General features: G+C 45.8%; 1 protein-coding gene across 4 annotated transcripts in view; it reads left to right on the forward strand.

Moving 5' to 3' along the window:
- The window catches only part of hmgcs1 (3-hydroxy-3-methylglutaryl-CoA synthase 1 (soluble)), a 30,587-nt gene continuing 11,147 nt past the window's right edge, over window positions 1–19,440 (forward strand). For 2 of the 4 annotated variants that reach the window (XR_015067768.1, XM_085926374.1), the window contains exons 1-9: window positions 10–275; window positions 1,474–1,922; window positions 2,135–2,260; window positions 6,259–6,423; window positions 7,238–7,406; window positions 7,759–7,929; window positions 16,330–16,436; window positions 16,543–16,668; window positions 17,231–17,388. Coding sequence is in view for 3 of the 4 variants with exons in the window: in XM_085926374.1 (XP_085782500.1) it covers window positions 1,475–1,922; window positions 2,135–2,260; window positions 6,259–6,423; window positions 7,238–7,406; window positions 7,759–7,929; window positions 16,330–16,436; window positions 16,543–16,668; window positions 17,231–17,388 (1,470 nt within the window). In the remaining variant the exon portion in view is untranslated. Of the gene's footprint in view, window positions 276–1,473; window positions 1,923–2,134; window positions 2,261–6,258; window positions 6,424–7,237; window positions 7,407–7,758; window positions 7,930–16,329; window positions 16,437–16,542; window positions 16,669–17,230; window positions 17,389–19,440 lie in introns of all 4 variants that reach the window. The other 2 variants (XM_085926372.1, XM_085926373.1) reach the window with 2 other exon arrangements.

Raw genomic sequence — 19,440 nt, forward strand, 5'->3', positions numbered from 1 at the left:
GTGCACTTGATTCTATTGCACCATTGTCGTAGGTCTGACACTTTGCTTACAGATCTTACTTTCTGATTGGTCAGAAAATCTACGCGCTTGGTAGCACTGCGCGTTTACCAGTGGACCTTCTCATCTGATTGGTCGAAGAGCCTTGTGCGTAGTCAATCGGTTACGTTTTTGTCATCCTCGTACATAAATACACTTCTGCCGGGTTTGCCGCAACTTAAAAAATACTACTTACTCAGTCCTAACAAAGTTACATTACTGGCGGTACACTAACACAGGTAAGATATATATGCATACATATACGTATGTGTCTACCGTTAAGCTTGATCGGTTGGATTCTTGTTTATCAATATGGACAGTTGTGTTTTCAAACGAGTTTGGTCGAACATGGGTGTATATTATATTTTTGCATGTTGTGAATACTATTTAATGGGCCAATTAGGAGAAGTTGTAATCTAAGATGTAATCCTAGATGTAACAAAAGCGACGTGAGCTAGCTTGACACAGAGATAAAGAATGTCCGTCAACTTATTTTGTCCGGGTAGGAAACGACTCTTCACCATCATCAATGAGAGTTTGTCCAAATAAAATTGCACTTAATTGTAGCTCGGTCAAATGTCCTATTAAGAATGTGGTGCTTCCCATGAAGCCGTGATAAATGTCACTGCGTTTCCTACGCTAAGGAGTTAGATGACGGCACTGCCATGAATGACCTATCTTAACTTTAGGCAAATCCCGTCGACCTTTCACACAGTTTTGTTCCTTTTCTTCCTTGCTTCAGTTTACAAAAGCTATGTGTTTTTTATCTGTTGTTTTTGACGACTGTAGATAGCGTGATTGACGTCGCATACGGCAATAGTAGGTTTTTTTTGCCCATTGAGTTTGAAGCCTTGACAACGATTTTAAGTGCAAATTCATGATATTATGAGGTGAGGTCAATGATCTTGCTCAGTGGTCATTTTGCTGTATAGCTACATTTTGGCCCTCTGAACAAGGCTTATGTACCAGTTACATCTCACGTTTAAAAATAAAGTCCCAACGATCGTCACACACATCTGGGTGTGGTGAAAGTTGTCCTCTGCATATAACCCGTCCCCGTGTGATCCATCCCCTGGGGGAGAGGGTAGCAGTGAGCAGCAGCGGTGCCGCGTTCGGGAATCATTTGGTGATCTAACCCCCCCAATTCCAATATAAGGAATGTAAAAACTTTGCATGTACCGAGGTCAGATTCCTTGTTTGGCATGCTCAAACATGGCCAATAAAAATTATTGAATCTTGTAAATATATTATTTGAAAGTTACATCTCACATTTAAAATAAAATAATTTTATTTGCAATTTTATTTTATACAAGCTCAAGAAAATTCAATTGACTTACTTTAAATATTTAAACTTAGTAATTACCTAATCACAAAATTATCTTCATTTCACTTTATGTAACCACAAGTGAAAATGTTAAACCTTCTCAACCTATACAGGATGCCTGGTTCTGCCTCTAACAACTGCTTGGGGCCGTGGCCCAAAGATGTGGGTATCATTGCCATGGAACTGTACTTCCCATCGCAGTATGTGGACCAAGCTGAACTGGAACAGTTTGATGGTGTTACAACTGGCAAATACACAGTGGGCTTGGGTCAAGCCTGCATGGGCTTTTGTTCAGACTGTGAGGATATAAATTCCCTTTGCCTGACAGTGGTCCAAAGACTGATGGAGAAGAACAGCCTGTCTTACAATTCAATTGGTCGTTTGGAGGTTGGCACCGAGAGCATAATCGATAAGTCCAAGTCTGTGAAAACAGTCCTCATGCAGCTGTTTGAGGACTCGGGCAATACTGATGTGGAGGGCATTGACACCACAAATGCCTGTTATGGTGGGACAGCTGCACTTTTCAATGCTGTAAACTGGGTTGAATCCAGCTCATGGGATGGTAAGTGATCACGCTTTGAAAAAAAAAACACCCTCACACACATAAGTAGAACAAATAGTACTTTGATCTTCATTAACAGACAGGTCAATGTAATTATCAGGTGAACTATGACGTATTTCATTATTGATCAAACATTGCTGCCTTTATTTAATTGCTATTTAGTACACAACATAGTTTGTTTTAATTTGGTTTATCTTTATTTCTCTCTGCAGGCCGCTATGCACTAGTTGTAGCCGGGGACATTGCTGTTTATGCCTCAGGAAGTGCCAGGCCTACAGGCGGTGCCGGTGCTGTGGCGATGCTCATTGGGCCCAATGCGCCTTTGGCCTTTGAACGAGGTCAGAAAGTGTATGAATTTGTTCTTCAGTGACTAGCCTAATACTATGATAAGACCACTGTGATCAAGTTGAAATAATCTTATCATTTCTTCTATGTAAATACCACCGCGATAGAGCCATTGCTTTTATTTAGTTAAATTTAGGTAAATAGTGGTCCCTCACTATGGTTCAGTTGTTGAGGATTCACTATATTTTCCTTTGTGACCATAACTTCATGATTTTTATCTTGCTATTTGAATTGAATGGAATTTAGGAGATATTTTAAGTATTCTCCCCACCGACTCACAACGTCCCGAGTCGAGGTCAGCAGCACACCGTCCCCACTGTACAGTACATTGCTTCCCCCTCCTGATTCGCCGGATGGTGGACCAGAATTTTCTCAAAGCCACCCGGAAGTCATTCTACATGGTCACGAGGTCAGCAGCACACCGTCCCCTCTGTACAGTGTTAACAGTGCACTGCTTCCCCCTCCTGAGACGCCGAATGGTGGACCAGAATTTTCACAAAGCCGTCCGGATGGCCTCACTGAACTCCTCCCACACCAGCAACCGCTGAAGACGCATTCCGCTTGGCCATCCGGTACCTGTCGGCTGTCTCTGGCCAAACGGCCCGATATCCTTCTTCGGCTTGACGGCATCCCTTACCGCTGGTGTAAACCAGCAGGTTCAGGGATTGCTGCCAGGACAGGCACCGAGCACCTTACGGCCACAGCTCCGGTCAGCTGCCTCAACAATGAAGGCACGGAACATGGTCCACTCGGACTCAATGTCCCCCGCCTCTGCCGGAGGTGGGAGTTGAAGCTCTTCCTGACAGGGGATTCTGCCAGACGTTCCCAGCAAACACTCGCAGTACGTTTGGGTCTGCCAGGTCGGACCGGCATCTTCTCCCACCATCGGAGCCAACCCACCACCAGGTGGTGATCAGTTGACAGCTCTGCCCCTCTCTTCACCCGAGTGTCCAAAACATGCGGCACGACTACAAAGTTGATCATCAAACTGCGGCCTTTGGTATCTTGGTGCCAAGTGCACACATGGACACCCTTATGTTTGAACATGGTGTTCATTATTGACAATCCGTGTCAAGCACAGAAGTCCCAACAATATAACACCGCTCGGGGTCAGATCGGAAGTGCGTTCCTCCCAATCGCGCCCTTCCTGATCTCACTGTCATTGCCCACGTGAGCATTGAAGTCACCCAATAGAACGATGGAGTCCCCAGAAGGAGCGCTCTCCAGCACATCTTCTAAGGACCCCAAGAAGGGTGGGTACTCTGAGCTGCTGTTTGGTGCATAGGCACAAACAAAAGTCAAGACCCATCCCCCCACACAAAGGCGGCGGGGGGGATACCCTCTCGTTCACCGGGGTGAACCCCGACGTGCAGGCGCCCACCCTGGGGGCAATAAGTATACCCACACCTGCTCGACACCTCTCACTGGGCAACTCCAGAGTGGAAGAGAGTCCAGCCCCTCTCGAGAGGGCTTGTACCAGAACCCAAACTGTGTATGGCGGCAAGTCCAACTGTCTCGTCGGAACTTTTCTGCCTCACACACCAGCTCGTGCTCCTCTCCAGCCAGAAAGGTGACATTCCATGTCCAAAGAGCCAGTTTCTGCAGCCGGGGATCGGACCGCCAAGGTCCCATCCCTTAGCCGCCTCCCAGCTCACTATGCACCTGACCCCTTTGGACCCTCCCACAGGGGGTGAGCCCCTGGGAAGTGGGACCCACGTTCCCTTTTCGGGCTGTGCCCGGCCGGGCCCCATGGGCGAAGGCCCGGCCATCAGGCACTCTCCTTCGAGCCCCACCTCCAGGCCTGGCTCCTGCGTCTGGGCAAGGGAGAACGAAATCCATTTTTATTAATCATCATCATGGACCTGTGAGCCGTGCTTTGTCACCTAGGTGACCCTGCCCAGCGGCATGAAGCCCCAGACAACTTGGCTCCTAGGATCATTTGGACACGCAAACCCCTCCACTACAATAAGGTGGCGACTCACAGAGGGGGACAGATGAATAAAATGCATTATTAGTGCTTTCAAAAACAGTATGACATTTAACCTCGAATCGGTTAAAGACAACAATACTCTCAAAATATACATATACTTTTAACTATACTTTATACTGCAACTATTTTCATTTTTTGAAGTGAATTGGTGACCAGAGCACAAGTGAATAACATTTACTGTCACTTACATGTTCCATGGGGAAACTTGGTATCTGTCCTGTCAGAGTACGAAATAATGTGGTTTTTTTGTTTATGAACTATCTATGACCCAATTTTGGGTCCTGGCCCACCAGTTGAAAATTACTGCCATAGACTGATTGTGTAAGACTGTCAAGGTTTTGAAGAAATCTTTTGGGTTAATCATTCATCTTGAGTATTGTCATATACCCACCGACTTTCTTTCGAAATTAACATAGTTCAGACACTATTTTCTAGATTTGTGGTTCTCACAATTATTAAATGGCTTTTGTCATTTTAGCAGTGAATCCTGTGTGTTCTCTTAATGATGGTGTACATCAGGGGTCACCAACACGGTACCCGCGGGCACCAGGTTGCCCGTGACGACCGCGTGAGTAGCCCGCAGTGCTGTTCTAAAATTAGCTCAAATAGTGGCACTTATCAGTGAGCTGCATCTATTTATTTTATTTTTGCTATTTACGTTTAAATCTCACTTGCATGTGAACTGGAAATGACAATGTATTTATCTTTTTATTTATTCATTTATGTAAAAAAAAAAAAAGTTGAATATAAATGAACTTTGACCGACTATAGTTGAAGGGTCAGGATTGTTCGCATAAGGAAAACGTAGCGTTTGCGCAGCGGAAACAAGATGATTGACCCCAAAAAAGATGGCAGAAGAAAGAAAGAAAACTCATCATTTTAACGAGGAATGGGAGGTAGAGGGTTTTTTAACCACTGTGAAAGGAGCCTGCGTGTGTCTAATTTGCGGGACGACTGTAGCGACATAAAAGTGACACAATGTTGAGAGACATTTCACAACTTGCCACCCAATCTACCAAGCTAGATACCCACCAGGAAGCGCACTACATGCAGAAAAAAATCGCGATTTAAAGGCAGCTTTGGGCAAACAGCAATCTTTTTTCACGAGACCGGTGAAAAGCTTCCAAAAAGAAACTGAATTAACTGAAGAGTTACGGAATTCTTGATTAAGAAAACGAAGGGATTTTCAGATTGGGCGGTTGTCAAAGAAGCAAGGATGATAATTGCTACAACTGTGCTTGAAGACGAGAAGTACGGACCCGATGTAATCTCCGCTCTTGCGAATGTTCAACTGGGGGCATCTACAATGGGAAGAAGAGTGTCAGTGATGTCTGCGACCTTAGCCGTGGACCGCGATCTGGTGAGGTGCCGATGGTTCAGTATTCAATGTGACGAGTCGGTGGACAGCAGCACAGGGCAGCTAATGGTCTTTATCAGGACCTTTTCTGACATGAACTTCATCAAAAAGAAGCACAGAACACGTCTCACTGATGCACATCTGCAAGACTCACTCAGGGTTGCAGTGTCAAGTTACACACCAGAGTACAACACACTGGCATGCAGTGTCAGGCTTAACACTAACTGACAAAGAAAAGGTTACTAGATTTGGTGTCCAGTTCAAAATACAGGGTGTTTGTTCAAAATTCTGTGGAGGTGCATTGTGTTTTTCTAGGAGTGTTGTAGTAGTGATCGTCTGAAAATATTCATTGTAAAAATACTTGCACTTGAAAATATAGAAATAAAGTATTGCATATTGATGTCAATATATTTCCTATCTTGTTACCATTATTTATTGTGAGAAATCATGAACATGATCAGTGTCTTCACATAGCTAAATACCATTAATTATTAATGATAACACATAGTTAAAGCTAAATTGAGCAAATTGGCTATTTCAGAAGTGTGTCAAACTGGTGGCCCTTTGCCTTAATCAGTACCCAGGAAGTAGTCCTCGCTTTAAGAAAGGTTGGTGACCCCTGGTGCACATTGTGTCTTCCACAGGTCTGCGAGGAACCCACATGCAGCATGCGTATGACTTCTACAAACCTAACCTCATGTCAGAGTATCCTGTGGTAGATGGCAAGCTATCTATTGAGTGCTACCTGAGTGCTTTGGATCGTTGCTACTCTGTGTACCGGAATAAGATCCATGCTCAGTGGCAAAGAGGTTGGTTATAAGTGTGTTAACTGTTCATTTTAAAGTTAAGGCTACCAACGTTCTATTTATTATTTGTTTTTTTATGTCGTCTCGTTTCGTTTCTAGCTTGATCATATATATGACAGACTAAACAAGTCTATTTAAACTGAAGCGTGTGGTTAAACTATATGAGCAGGAAAACAAAGTGGATGGTTAAGGATTTTGGTGGACATGGTGGATTTGTTTAGGTTTGGAAACTGTTTCCCATATGATTAAAAGGTAGGTTCCAGAGTCAAACTGTTTTGTTGAACTGTAAATAAAGGCAATTTTGAATTGTCTCAAATAACAGTGTCGAAAATATAGAAATCAGTTAAACACTGTTGCAATTAAAATGCATAAACAACATGCACTCCTTAAACACTTTTAAAATGCAATTTTGATGAATACAGAAAATTAAGCTTGCGCATACTTATATTTTTCATATTGAATCTGGTCATACTTTTCCAAAATGGCTCACAAAAACGCCATACAAAACATACTGCAAAGTGCAGTGTTTACCCTGTTTTCTTTTAGATTTTAAACAAACAAAATTACGACAATTGAAACATGTATGTACTTTTTTCTTTTTAATAGATTGCTTATTAATCAAATATGATCTCTATCGGCAGATACTCGATAGTTCGGTTACAAAAATGTGGTTAGGGTCATTCCTAGTAAATAAGTTATTAAAAGGTTCAATGTGATTTATTCGACCACTTATAATTACTTAATCTTCACAGACAAATCGAGTAGTACCTGAAATAGAGGAATCTTTTCTTTAAAGCTTTTCCCCTTTGCATAATAGAGGATTCGGAGAAGCGCTTTTCTTTGGAGGACTTTGGGTTTCTTGTCTTCCATTCACCGTACTGCAAGTTGGTGCAGAAGTCATTGGCCAGATTGATGCTGAACGACTTTCTGACCCATCCCTGCCCAAACACTGAGACAGGCCCCTTCAGTGGCCTTGATGCTTTCAGGTAAAATGAAAAGGAAAATAGCTGGACAGGGGCATGTGATTATTTACACAGTAGCCCTTACCTATTTAAAATTAAAACTAACTCTACTAAATCTTGTGTTTAGTACATTGATGGATTAAAAACACAGCTTTGCATGTTACTGTAGGTTTGCCAAAATGATTTTTTTGAACATGTAATTGCATCAATTTATGTTATGCAAGAGCTTATTGGTTATACTTGGCTTAGATTCTGAATCTATTTATCTAAGCCTAATTCTAAGCCTTAGAATATAACGTTTTGTCATTCCTAGTGTCTATCATTTTATCAGACTTCTGCTGTGTTCTCTCCAATACATTTGTGTTTTTTTTGGCAGAGACATAAAGCCAGAAGAGACCTACTTTGACCGGGATGTTGAGAAGGCATTCATGAAAGCCAGTGCTGACTTGTTTGAGAGAAAGACCAAGCTGTCTTTGCTCATATCCAACCTGAACGGAAATATGTATACCCCCTCAGTCTACGGCTGCTTGGCATCGGTCATCGCACAGTATGTCTCGATATTTGAGTTTTGTTTTGACTTGCATGCACCAGGTGGTACAATAATGTCGGCAGGAAATAGATATTAAAACTACCGTATTTACCGCACTATAGGGTGCACTTAAAAGCTTATAATTTACTCTAAAAACCACAGTGCGCCTTATAATGCAGAGCGCCTTATATATGAATTGAACAATTGATGAATTTGTTGATCCATACTGGTTGTACACAGCGCTCTGCCAAAATGTTTCAGTATGTTTCAGTACGACTAGTAAATTACAAGGTCGCATCGCTTTCAGCATTACGGCAACCATGGTCAGCGGCATTACCAAAGTAAGGTACTACTGGGCGACAGCGTGACATTTTAAAAATATATATTTTTTTCTATAGGCTAGAATCCGTCCTAACACTTGATTGACATACAGGTAAGCCTGTCGGGAGGCAATCACAGTGAACCGCACATGCGCAATAGATAGTGACCACATTCCTCACCTCAGCAAGTTTGGCTGCACATATACAAACCTGGCACCAAAGGTAACAAGCAAATCAACGCATTACGCATCAACACACACGATCGCTTTTTTCTTTTAAACTAGAGAAAGTTTATGACCATCAAAAATGAGTGGGGTTGCTGGACTAAGAAAGAAGCCAAACCGTATCACTTTCACAATAGAATGTATTGCCGATTAATATTATGCTTTTCTTAAAATTGTAAAATGCAGCACCCTTGTTCAATATTATGTTAAATTATTGAGTGTAATTTCTGGACTATAGGCCTCACCAGCTAAAATTAGGGGTAAATCTTGTTTTGTTCATATATGAGCTGCAAGCCATAGGCCATAGATGTTTTAATGTTTAATTTTCATTTGTAAGAGAATAATGTACACAAAAAAGATTGTCAGGAAAGAGATGGTTCTTTGGGGACGCGTACCTCTTAACATAACATTTATTGACAGAGTGGAAGGAGCTCTGCAAACATACAAACATACAAACATGCATAAATCTCAGCGACGACCATAAATAAATAAAAGGGGACCACTTACAGGGGTACATTTGGCAATGTGATACTAGCTACACGTAAAGCTCTGGAGAAGACATGACCAGGAAAAAAATACTGAAAAGGTTGACGTCACAAGATGTCATCAACAATATCCCGGTGCCCTCTAGTGGTCAGAAGAAAGCTCTACAGTAAACGCAGCAGCTCTATTGCCTTCGTTAAGAGCCACACGACTACCTTTTACTTAAAAGCGGTATCATATCCTTTTTTCCCCCCATAACGAGGTTTGTGTATAAAAACTTCCTTTTTCTAATGATGTCCGTCTTGATCTTGTTCTGTCATGTTCGTGTCGATTGTGCGGCACTGTTTGCTTGGCGGACACACCATTCTTCTCCCCAGTGTCCATGTGTCTGGTCGCATATCCCTCCACCCAGCAAAACGGTGCCACACAACAGCGATCCACAACCTTTTTACTAACGAATGTATGTGTACTAGACGTCATAAAAATTACAAAAAATCCATAGATACTTTGCCCTGGACAACAAGCCGCAGCGTTCAAACCTTGTGCAAAAAGTTGCAGCCTAAATTCCGGAAAATCTCTTTGTGTATATTCTTTTAGAAATGATAATTAAAGATGAAAACACCTGCGACTTATAGTCCGGTGCGGCGTATATATGAACAAAACAAGGTCACATTTTGGGGGAAATGTATTCGACAAAATCCAACACCAAGAACAGACATGAACGAGCAACAACAGGCTAAACGATAGGTTTGCTAACGTGACATAAACACAAACGAAGAGCTGAGAACGGGCCTGACGTAACATTCAGTTATTCTAATAACTATAACATAAATAACACGTTTATAAAACCATCTGTGTCACTCCAATTCATCGATCATCCTTTATGTAAACAATGCCGCTTATGCGCCGCTGACGTCGGACTCGTAAGTTGCATTTCTAATTATTCCACAGACCCATATAACGATACATAAAGTATATTTCAAATAACTATCATATTACAACATTATCAAACCATCTGTGTCACTCCAAATCATTAAATCCATCGATCAAATTCCTCGTCCTTCGTCAACAATGCCGCGCGTGCGTCCTGACGTCAGCCTCGTCGTTATTGCACAGATCATCATCATCGGGTTAAAGTCCGCTTTCCAGGCGCCACTGGGTTGGACTGGATTCTCAATATGGCCTTCTTCCACCGGGAACGGTCCATGGCCATTTCTTGGTTGATGTCGAGTGCCTTCATGTTGGCTGCCACGGTCGTCTGCCAGGTCTTTTTAGGCCGACCACTGGGTTTTGGGTTCTTAGATGTTAAGAAGGGCATAAGTTCCCGGAATTTCTTCCACCTGCTTCTCACCCTTGTGGTCAATACTAGGTCCACCATCAGCGTTGAGCATGTCTCCAATGTAGCAGAAGCTGTCCAGCACCTCGTACATCTCCCCATCTACTACGAGCCCCTGTTGCTCAGCTGGGTCTGCTTGGGTGACTTCTCCACTGCACCGCTTGCATTGGAAGGTCTCACTTGCAGCTAGTAGGCTGCCTTTTACCCCGCCGCATCTCCGGTTGAACCCATCTCTGACAACCCTTGCACCGAATAGAGTTAGCGTGCACTCCACATGGCCCTGCTCCTGACTGCGGTATCACTCCCAGGCCAGCACCACCGACCATGACCTTTGATTTTGCCGCATTCACATTCATTCCTTTCACTTCCAAGCATATCTTCCAGGCCACTAGCTTCCTAGGTAGGTCTTCTCGACTGTGAGCCATCAATACCAGGTCATCCGCGTAGAGCAGCTCCCGTGGTAGTCCACCCCTCACTTCCCTCGACACCACATCCATCACGATAGCAAACAGTAATGGGCTGAGCACTGATCCCTGGTGCACCCCTACCCTTACTTCAAACCCATTACTGTCGCCAACTCTTGTTCTAACAGCTGTGCATGCTCTGCAGTAGAGAGCCATCACAGCCTTAACCAGTCCCTCTTTCACGCCCGACTTCCTTAGGGCCCACCTCACCACCTCCCTTGCCACCCTGTCGAACACTTTTTCCAGGTCAACAAAAGCGAAGTACAACCTCTTCCTCTTCTCCTGGTGTTTCTCTTGCATCTGGCCAGTGACAAAAATTGCGTCTGTTGTACATTTACCAGGCATGAAGCCATACTGCATCTCGTCCACCTCTACCCGTGATCTCACCCTCCTTTCCAACACCCTCTCTAACAGCTTCATTCCATGCTCCAGCAGATTTATTTCCCTTTATGACCCACATGTGAGTGGGTCCCCTTTCCCTTTGAATAGAGGCACCAGGACGCTTTTTGTCCAGTCCTCCGGAATGTGCCCCTCAGCGATGACACTATTACACAGGTCAGTCATCCACTGCACTTCGTCTCCCGCTGCCTTTATCATCTCTGCCACCACTCCAGATGGTCCAGCTGCTTTTCCATCCTTCATGGCCTTCATGACTTTCCCCACTTCTGTTCGCGTGATCGGGCAACATTCACCCTCCACTTCTTCACATCCCACCTCTCCATCCCAGTCATTCTCCACATTCAGCAGCTTCTCCATGTACCTTCGCCATACTTCCTTCACGCCTCTCCTTAACCATATGCTTCGCTATCTTGAAGAAGCTCTTTTGTCCTCTCTCACTTTGCAATTCACTTGCAAATGCTTTCCTCTTGGTCTCCTTGGCCAACTTGGGAGGATGCTTCTTAGCCCCCACCTTCTTGATTCGCAGAGTTAGGTCTCTGTTAACTAGGCGATGCTGAGACACACACTTCTCCGGGGATTGCCTTGGCATCCCTGACCAAGACGCGGTCCTCCTTTCTGACCATGATGTAATCTATTGTGCTCTTGCAGCCACCCAAACTGTATGTTACTAATTTGGCTTCTTCCTTCTTGAAAAGCATGTTGCACAGCACCAGCTCCAGTGCGTTGCCGAACTCCAAAATCCTCTCTTCCTCTGCGTTCCGCATGCCGTACCCCTGTCCCCCATGTACCCCCTCAAAGCCATCTGACTCCCTCCCCATGTGTCCATTCAGATCACCTCCCAGAATTATAACCTCATTCTGGGGGATCCCTGACAGCACCACGATGGCCTTGTCAATCCCAGAACACATCCTTCTCTTCCTGACTTCTGCCAACTTGAGGGGCATAGATTGAAATTACATTTGTCAGGCGCTTCCCAACGATCAACTTCACAAAGATGATCCGCTCATTTACCCTGCTAATGCTTAGCACTTGATCTATCCACTTATCAGCGATAAGTACTCCGACACCACCAGTCCCTTCATTGCAGCCTTGCCAGAAGAACTTGTACCTTCTGCCGATTGCACCCAGGATCCTTGCACTTTCACCCTTCCATCTCGACTCCTGGACACAGCAGACATCCACCCTTCTCCTGTGTAGCGCCTCAACCACCTCCCCTGATCGGCGCGACATGCTACCGATGTTCCATGTAGCCACCCTAACAGGTGCCTCCTGCCCTTCTCTGTTCCAGTTCAGGCCTCCCCGCAGTTAACCTGCAGTTTGGCCTCCTTCTCCATCATTCTTTTTTGTCGTAGGCTGATGAAAATGCCTTTGGGGTACTTAAGGCTGTACCCCACCTCTCCTGTGTTTGTCTAGCCATACTGAGAATATTTTGGAGCAAAAACCTTTTACAGTCGGATGCCCTTCCTGACACCAACCCAAGAGGAAATTGATTTTCCTTAGGGGTTGACTCCCTTAGCCCATTCCTCTCTCAAGGAGCCCACTAGGCAGTGGTACTATTTAACCCATAGTTGGGGGCTGGTTCATGAGTACCAGGGCGTGTCCACACACCGGTGGGCCTGCGTGGCGCACGTCTAGGGCCCACACCTCCTCAGAGTCCCTTGTAGTTTAGCCTGGGTCCGTGTTGTACCCAGTTACCATTTGTCTCTGCGTGGAGGCTCTACATAGGGCTTGCTGTTAGAGAGGCTGTGTACTGGCAAGGAGAGACTTACGCACTCTGCTCTCCCGTTCGCATACTGCTAGCCAGCGGTGAGGGTTGACAGTGAGAAGTGACATGCATTGGGCACTCCACCAACACACTAGACGCATCACAACAACCCGACTTGGTCTTATGAAGTCAGACACACCACAGATCTAGTATCTAAGTATATTGTAGGGTTAACAAAGTACAAGCAAAGACGTGGGTTTGGTAAACGGCTCTTTATTTAAAAAAACAAGAGTTCAACGAGGCAACAACTACTGAACTGTAAGGATAAAAACATACAAGTTGCTACACGAAATAAAATATATCAAATAACTATAACATAAATAGTTCCCTTCCGTGAGTCGTCACCTTATCGTGGTGGAGGGGTTTGCGTGCCCCTATGATCCTAGGAGCCATGTTGTCTGGGGCTTCATGCCCCTGGTAGGGTCACCCATGGCAGAAGGGTCCTAGGTGAGGGGCCTGACAAAGCACGGCTCAGAAGACCCTTTATGACGAATAAAATATATGGACGTAGTTTTCCCTTGCCCGGACGCGGGTCACCGGGGCCCCTCTCTGGAGCCAGGCCTGGAGGTGGGGCTCGAAGGCGAGCGCCTGGTGGCCGGGCCTTCGCCCATGGGGTCCGGTCGGGCATAGCCCGAAAAGAAGACGTGGGTCCCCCTTCCAATGGGCTCACCACCTATAGGAGGGGCCAAAGGGGTCGGGTACATAGTGAGCTGGGCGGCGGCCAAAGGCGGGGACCTTGGCGGTCCGATCCCCGGCTGCAGAGGCTGGCTCTAGGGACATGGAATGTCACCTCTCTGGCTGGAAAGGAGCCCGAGCTGGTGTGTGAGGCAGAAAGGTTCCGACTAGACATAGTCGGACTTGCCTCCACACATTGTTTGGGCTCTGGTACAAGCCCTCTCGAGAGGGGCTGGACTCTCTTCCACTCTCGAGTTGCCCACGGTGAGAGGCGTCGAGCAGGTGTTGGCATACTTATTGCCCCCCGGCTGGGCGCCTGCACATTGGGGTTCACCCCGGTGAGCGAGAGGGTAGCCTCTCTCCGCCTTCGGGTGGGGGGATGGGTCCTGACTGTTGTTTGTGTCTATGCACCGAACGGCAGCTCAGAGTACCCACCCTTCTTAGAGTCCCTGGAGGAAGTGCTGGAGAGCGCTCCTTCTGGGGACTCCATCGTTCTACTGGGTGACTTCAATGCTCACGTGGGCAATGACAGTGAGACCTGGAAGGGCGTGATTGGGAGGAACGGCCCCCCCGATCTGAACCCGAGCGGTGTTCAATTATTGGACTTCTGTGCTCGACACGGATTTTCTATAATGAACACCATGTTCAAGCATAAGGGTGTCCATGTGTGCACTTGGCACCAGGACACCCTAGGCCGCAGTTCGTTGATCGGCTTTGTAGTCTTGTCATCGGATTTGCGGCCGCATGTTTTGGACACTCGGGTGAAGAGAGGGGCGGAGCTGTCAACTGATCACCACCTGGTGGTGGGTTGGCTCCGATGGTGGGGGAAGATGCCGGTCCGACCTGGCAGACCCAAACGCTCTGTGAGGGTCTGCTGGGAACGTATGGCAGAATCCCCTGTCAGGAAGAGCTTCAACTCCCACCTCCGGCAGAGCTTTTCCCATGTCCCGGGGGAGGCTTCCATTGTTGAGGCAGCCGACCGGAGCTGTGGCCATAAGGTTTTGGTGCCTGTCGTGGCGGCAATCCCCGAACCCGCTGGTGGACATCGGCGGTAAGGGATGCCGTCAAGCTGAAGGAGTCCTATTGGGCCGTTTTTGCCTGCGGGACTCTGGAGGCAGCTGACAGGTACCGGGTGGCCAAGCGGAACGCGGCTTCGGCGGTTAATGAGGCAAAAACCCGGGCGTGGGAGGAGTTTGGCGAGGCCATGGAGAATGACTTCCGAACAGCTTCGAGGAAATTCTGGTCCACCATCCGGCGTCTCGGGAGGGGGAAGCAGTGCACGGTAAACACTGTTTACAGTGGAGATGGTGTGCTGCTGACCTCGACTCGGGATGTCGTGAGTCGGTGGAGGGAATACTTTGAAGACCCTCTCAATTCCACAGACACGCCTTCCATTGTGGAAGCAGGGCCTGAAGACTTTGAGGCGGACTCTCCAATCTCGGAGGTCGAAGTCACTGAGGTAGTTAAAAAACTCCTCGGTGGCAAGGCCCCGGGGGTGGATGAGATCCGCCCGGAGTTCTTAAAGGCTCTGGATGTTGTGGGGCTGTCATGGCTGACACGCCTCTACAGCATTGCGTGGACATCGGGGACGGTGCCTCTGGATTGGCAGACTGGGGTGGTGGTTCCCCTCTTTAAGAAAGGGGACCGGAGGGTGTGTTCCAATTACAGGGGAATCACACTTCTCAGCCTCCCTGGTAAGGTCTATTCAGGGGTGCTGGAGAGGAGGGTCCGTCGGGAGGGCGAACCTCGGATTCAGGAGGAGCAGTGTGGCTTTCGTCCTGGCCGTGGATTAGTGGACCAGCTCTACACCCTCGGTAGGATCCTCGAGGGTGCATGGGAGTTCGCCCAACCAGTCCACATGTGTTTTGTGGACTTGGAGAAGGCGTTCGACCGTGTCCCTCGGGAGGTTCTGTGGAGGGTGCGTCGGAAGCACGGGGTGCCGAGCCAACTGGTAAGGGCGGTTCGATCCCTGTATCACCGATGCCAGAGTTTGGTCCGCATTTCCGGCAGTAAGTCGGATTCGTTCCCAGTGAGGGTTGGACTCCGCCAAGGCTGACGGAGGTGGCTTTTCCAGCCACGGAGGTGGAAGAGAGCTCCATAGAATAGGACCGGAAGTGCGTAAAAGCCATGTCTGAGCCCCATCCACCGTCCCTGGACACCCACCCGGCCGAGCGCCGGCCCCCGACTTCCATCCACAGAGGTGAAAGAGAGCTCCGTAGAGTATGACCGGGTGTGCGTGGAAGCCATGTCCGAGCCCCATCCACTGTCCCCGGACAGCCACCCGGCCAAGTGCCAGCCCCCGACTTCCATCCACGGAGGTGAAAGAGAGCTCCGTCGAGTAGGACCGGGCGTGCGTAAAAACCGTAATAGTTTTTCAAACCTTCTGTGTCACTCCAAATCATTAAATCCTTCAAACTCTTCGTCCTCCATGTCACTTACATACTTGGGGCCCTTCGTCATCCCATGATCGAGTCTTTGTTCTTCATGTAAACAACCGCCGCTTCGCTGACGTCACTTGAAATTCAAACTACAGCAATCCCTTGCTACATTATGGTTCGTTTATCGCGGTTTCCTTTTTTTAATTTTTTTTTATTTCAAAAATTTGTGAAAAAATTCACATATAAGTCGCTCCTCAGTATAAGTCGCCCCCCCACCCAAACTAAGAAAACGCGACTTATAGTCTGAAAATTATGATGTGTGGTTTATAGTCCAGAACTTACGGTAAATACAATTATTCCCTTCTATGTTGTAGACACACATCTTCACAAATGGCAGGTCAGAGGATTGGAGTCTTCTCCTATGGATCAGGATTTGCGGCAACTCTCTATTCTCTCAGGGTCTCGCAGGACCACACACCTGGTGACTTTCTCACTTGTCTTACATAAAATCAATTGTAATTGTTTTACAAAATTGGAGCAATATAAATCTTTTTATTTTTTTTAAGTTGACTATCTCCTGTCCCCAGGTTCTGCTCTTGACAAACTTATCCGTAGTATGAGTGACCTCAAGGTCAGACTGGAGTCAAGGAAGAAGGTTTCACCTGCTGTCTTCTCTGAAAACATGAAGCTCAGAGAAGAGACCCACCACTTAGGTATGAAATTTCCAACATTTATGTTGAACATCGAATACAAACAGTGCTGAAAATAAAAGCACGCAAAAATATTCCTGGGCCAGATTCAAGAAGCAATTACATTAGGTGCATAATTTATAATTGTCAAATGATTTTAAAAAGTAATTGATTGAGATTTTCTTCCCTCAATATTTTGATTGTGATTTAATATATGAGGTCACTTTCCATTTTCCACAGTCAAATTAATTTATTGTACAATAAATATCAGACTTCTACACACACACACACACACACACACACACACACACACACACACACACACACACACACACACACACACACTAAGTTCTGGAAGTAAGGTACTGTACAGAGGGCTGTTTTTAAGTGGACTGAATCCTATTATGCGTTGATTTTTGGCATCCTTTTGGTTCCGATTTGGTTAAATCGAGGTTCCACTGTTGTGCAAAATTGTTTGTATGGCAATGTGCTGTAACACTTGAACATGGTGCTCTTTTATTGGTGCGGAACAGCTTGTCCAAATGTGTGTTTATTGTTCTGTTGTGTTTTAAATCTCTTCTACCAGCCAGCTACATCCCTCGTGGCTCTGTGGAGGATCTGTTTCCAGGCACTTGGTACTTGACACGAGTGGATGAGAAACACCGTAGGGAATATGCCAGGAGACCTCTGGACAATGACCTACCTTCAGAGCCAGAACGTGTTCGCTGCAGCACTGCCACTGAGGTACAGATTCTATCCCAAGACTTCTGTATCAAGTCTTCAAAGCTAGCATAAATATATACCGTATTTTCTGGACTATAAGTCGCTCCGTAGTACAAATTGCACCAGCCATAAAATGCATAATAAAGATGAAAAAAAACATATATTGGGGGAAACATTTTTGGGGGAGCTTTAACAGACATGAACAGACTTATACTCAGGAGCGATTTATCTGTGAATTTTTTTCACAAATTTTCAAAATTCAAAAATCCGAGGTGTAGTGAAACCGCAATAAACAAACCATGATGTAGCAAGGGATTACTGTAATTTGAACTACAAGTGATGTCAGCTCGGCGGTTGTTTACATGAAGGACAAAGGATTCGATCATGAGATGACGAAGGGCCCCACGTACTACCGGCATCATTAGCAGCTTTGTTTGTAACTGACACGGAGGACAAAGAGTTTGAAGGATTTAATGATTTAGAGTGACACAAAAGGTTTGAAAAACTTGTTATTTATGTTATAGTTATTTGATACATTTTATTTCGTGTAGCAACTTGTATGTTTTTATCGTTACAGTTCAGTAGTTGTTGGCTCGTTGAACTCTTGTTAAATGAAGAGCCCTTTACCAAACCCACGTCTTTCCTGATACTTCGTTAACGCTACAATATAGTTTTGTACTAGATCTGTATAACTACAAGGCTGACGTCAGTGGCGCACGCGTGGCGACGTTGACATAAAGGACGAGGAATTTGATCTATGGATTTAATGATTTTGAGTGACACAGATGGTTTGATAATATTGTTGTTTTTATGATAGTTATTTGATATATACTTTATATATCGTTAAATGGGTCTGTGGAATAATTAGAACTGCAACTCACGATGAGTCTGAAGTCAGCGGCGCATACGCGGCATTGTTTACATAAAGGACGATCGATGAATGTAATGAATTTGAGTGACAGATGGTTTGATAAACGTGTTATTTATGTAATAGTTATTTGAATAACTCTGAATGTTATGTCAGGCCTGTTCTCAGCTCCTCGTTTGTGTATATGTCCCGTTAGCATACTGTATCATTTAGCCTGTTGTTGCTTGTTCATGTCTGTTCTTGGTGTTGAATTTTGACAAATAAATTTGCCCCAAAAGTGCAACTTATATACCGTAATTTTCGGACTATAAGTCGCGGTTTTTGTCATAGTTTGGGTGGGGGGGCGACTTATACTCAGGAGCGACTTATGTGATTTTTTTCACAAATTTTCAAAATTCAAAAATCTGCGATGTAGTGAAACCGCGATAAACGAACTGCGATGTAGCAAGGGATTACTGTCATTTGAACTGCAAGTGACGTCACCCATGCCGCGCGGCGGTTGTTTACATAAAGGACAAAGGATTCGATCACGGGATGACGAAAGTGACGAAGGGCCCCACGTACTACCGGCATCATTAGCGGCTTTGTTTGTAAGTGACACGGAGGACGAAGAGTTTGAAGGATTTAATGAGTTGGAGTGACACAGAAGGTTTGAAAAACTATTATGACTTTTCGCACGCCCGGTCCTTCTCGACGGAAGCTCTCTTTCACCTCCGTGGATGGAAGTCGGGGGCCGGCGCTCGGCCGATGGCTGTCCGGGGACGGTGGATGGGGCTCGGACATGGCTTTTACGCACACCCGGTCATACTCTACGGAGCTTTCTTTCACCTCCGTGGATGGAAATCGGGGACTGGCGCTCGGCCGGGTGGCTGTCCGGGAACGGTGGATGGGGCTCGGACATGGCATTTACGCACGCCCGGTCCTATTTTATGGAGCTCTCTTCCACCTCCGTGGCTGGAAGTTCAGTAGTTGTTGGCTCGTTGAACTCTTGTTTTGTTAAATAAAGAGCTGTTTACCAAACCCACGTCTTTCCTGGTACTTTAACGCTACAATATAGATATACTATCAATATATATATCAATACTAGATCTCTGCAGCCCACGCGAGGCGTTGTTGACAAAAAGAACGAGGAATTTGATCGATGGATTTAATGATTTGGAGTGACACAGATGGTTTGATAATGTTGTAATATGATAGTTATTTGA

The sequence above is a fragment of the Syngnathus leptorhynchus genome, chromosome 12 (genome assembly GCF_054491065.1).
Source record: "Syngnathus leptorhynchus isolate UIUO chromosome 12, UIUO_Slep, whole genome shotgun sequence".
In the NCBI taxonomy this organism is placed as follows: Eukaryota; Metazoa; Chordata; class Actinopteri; order Syngnathiformes; family Syngnathidae; genus Syngnathus; species Syngnathus leptorhynchus.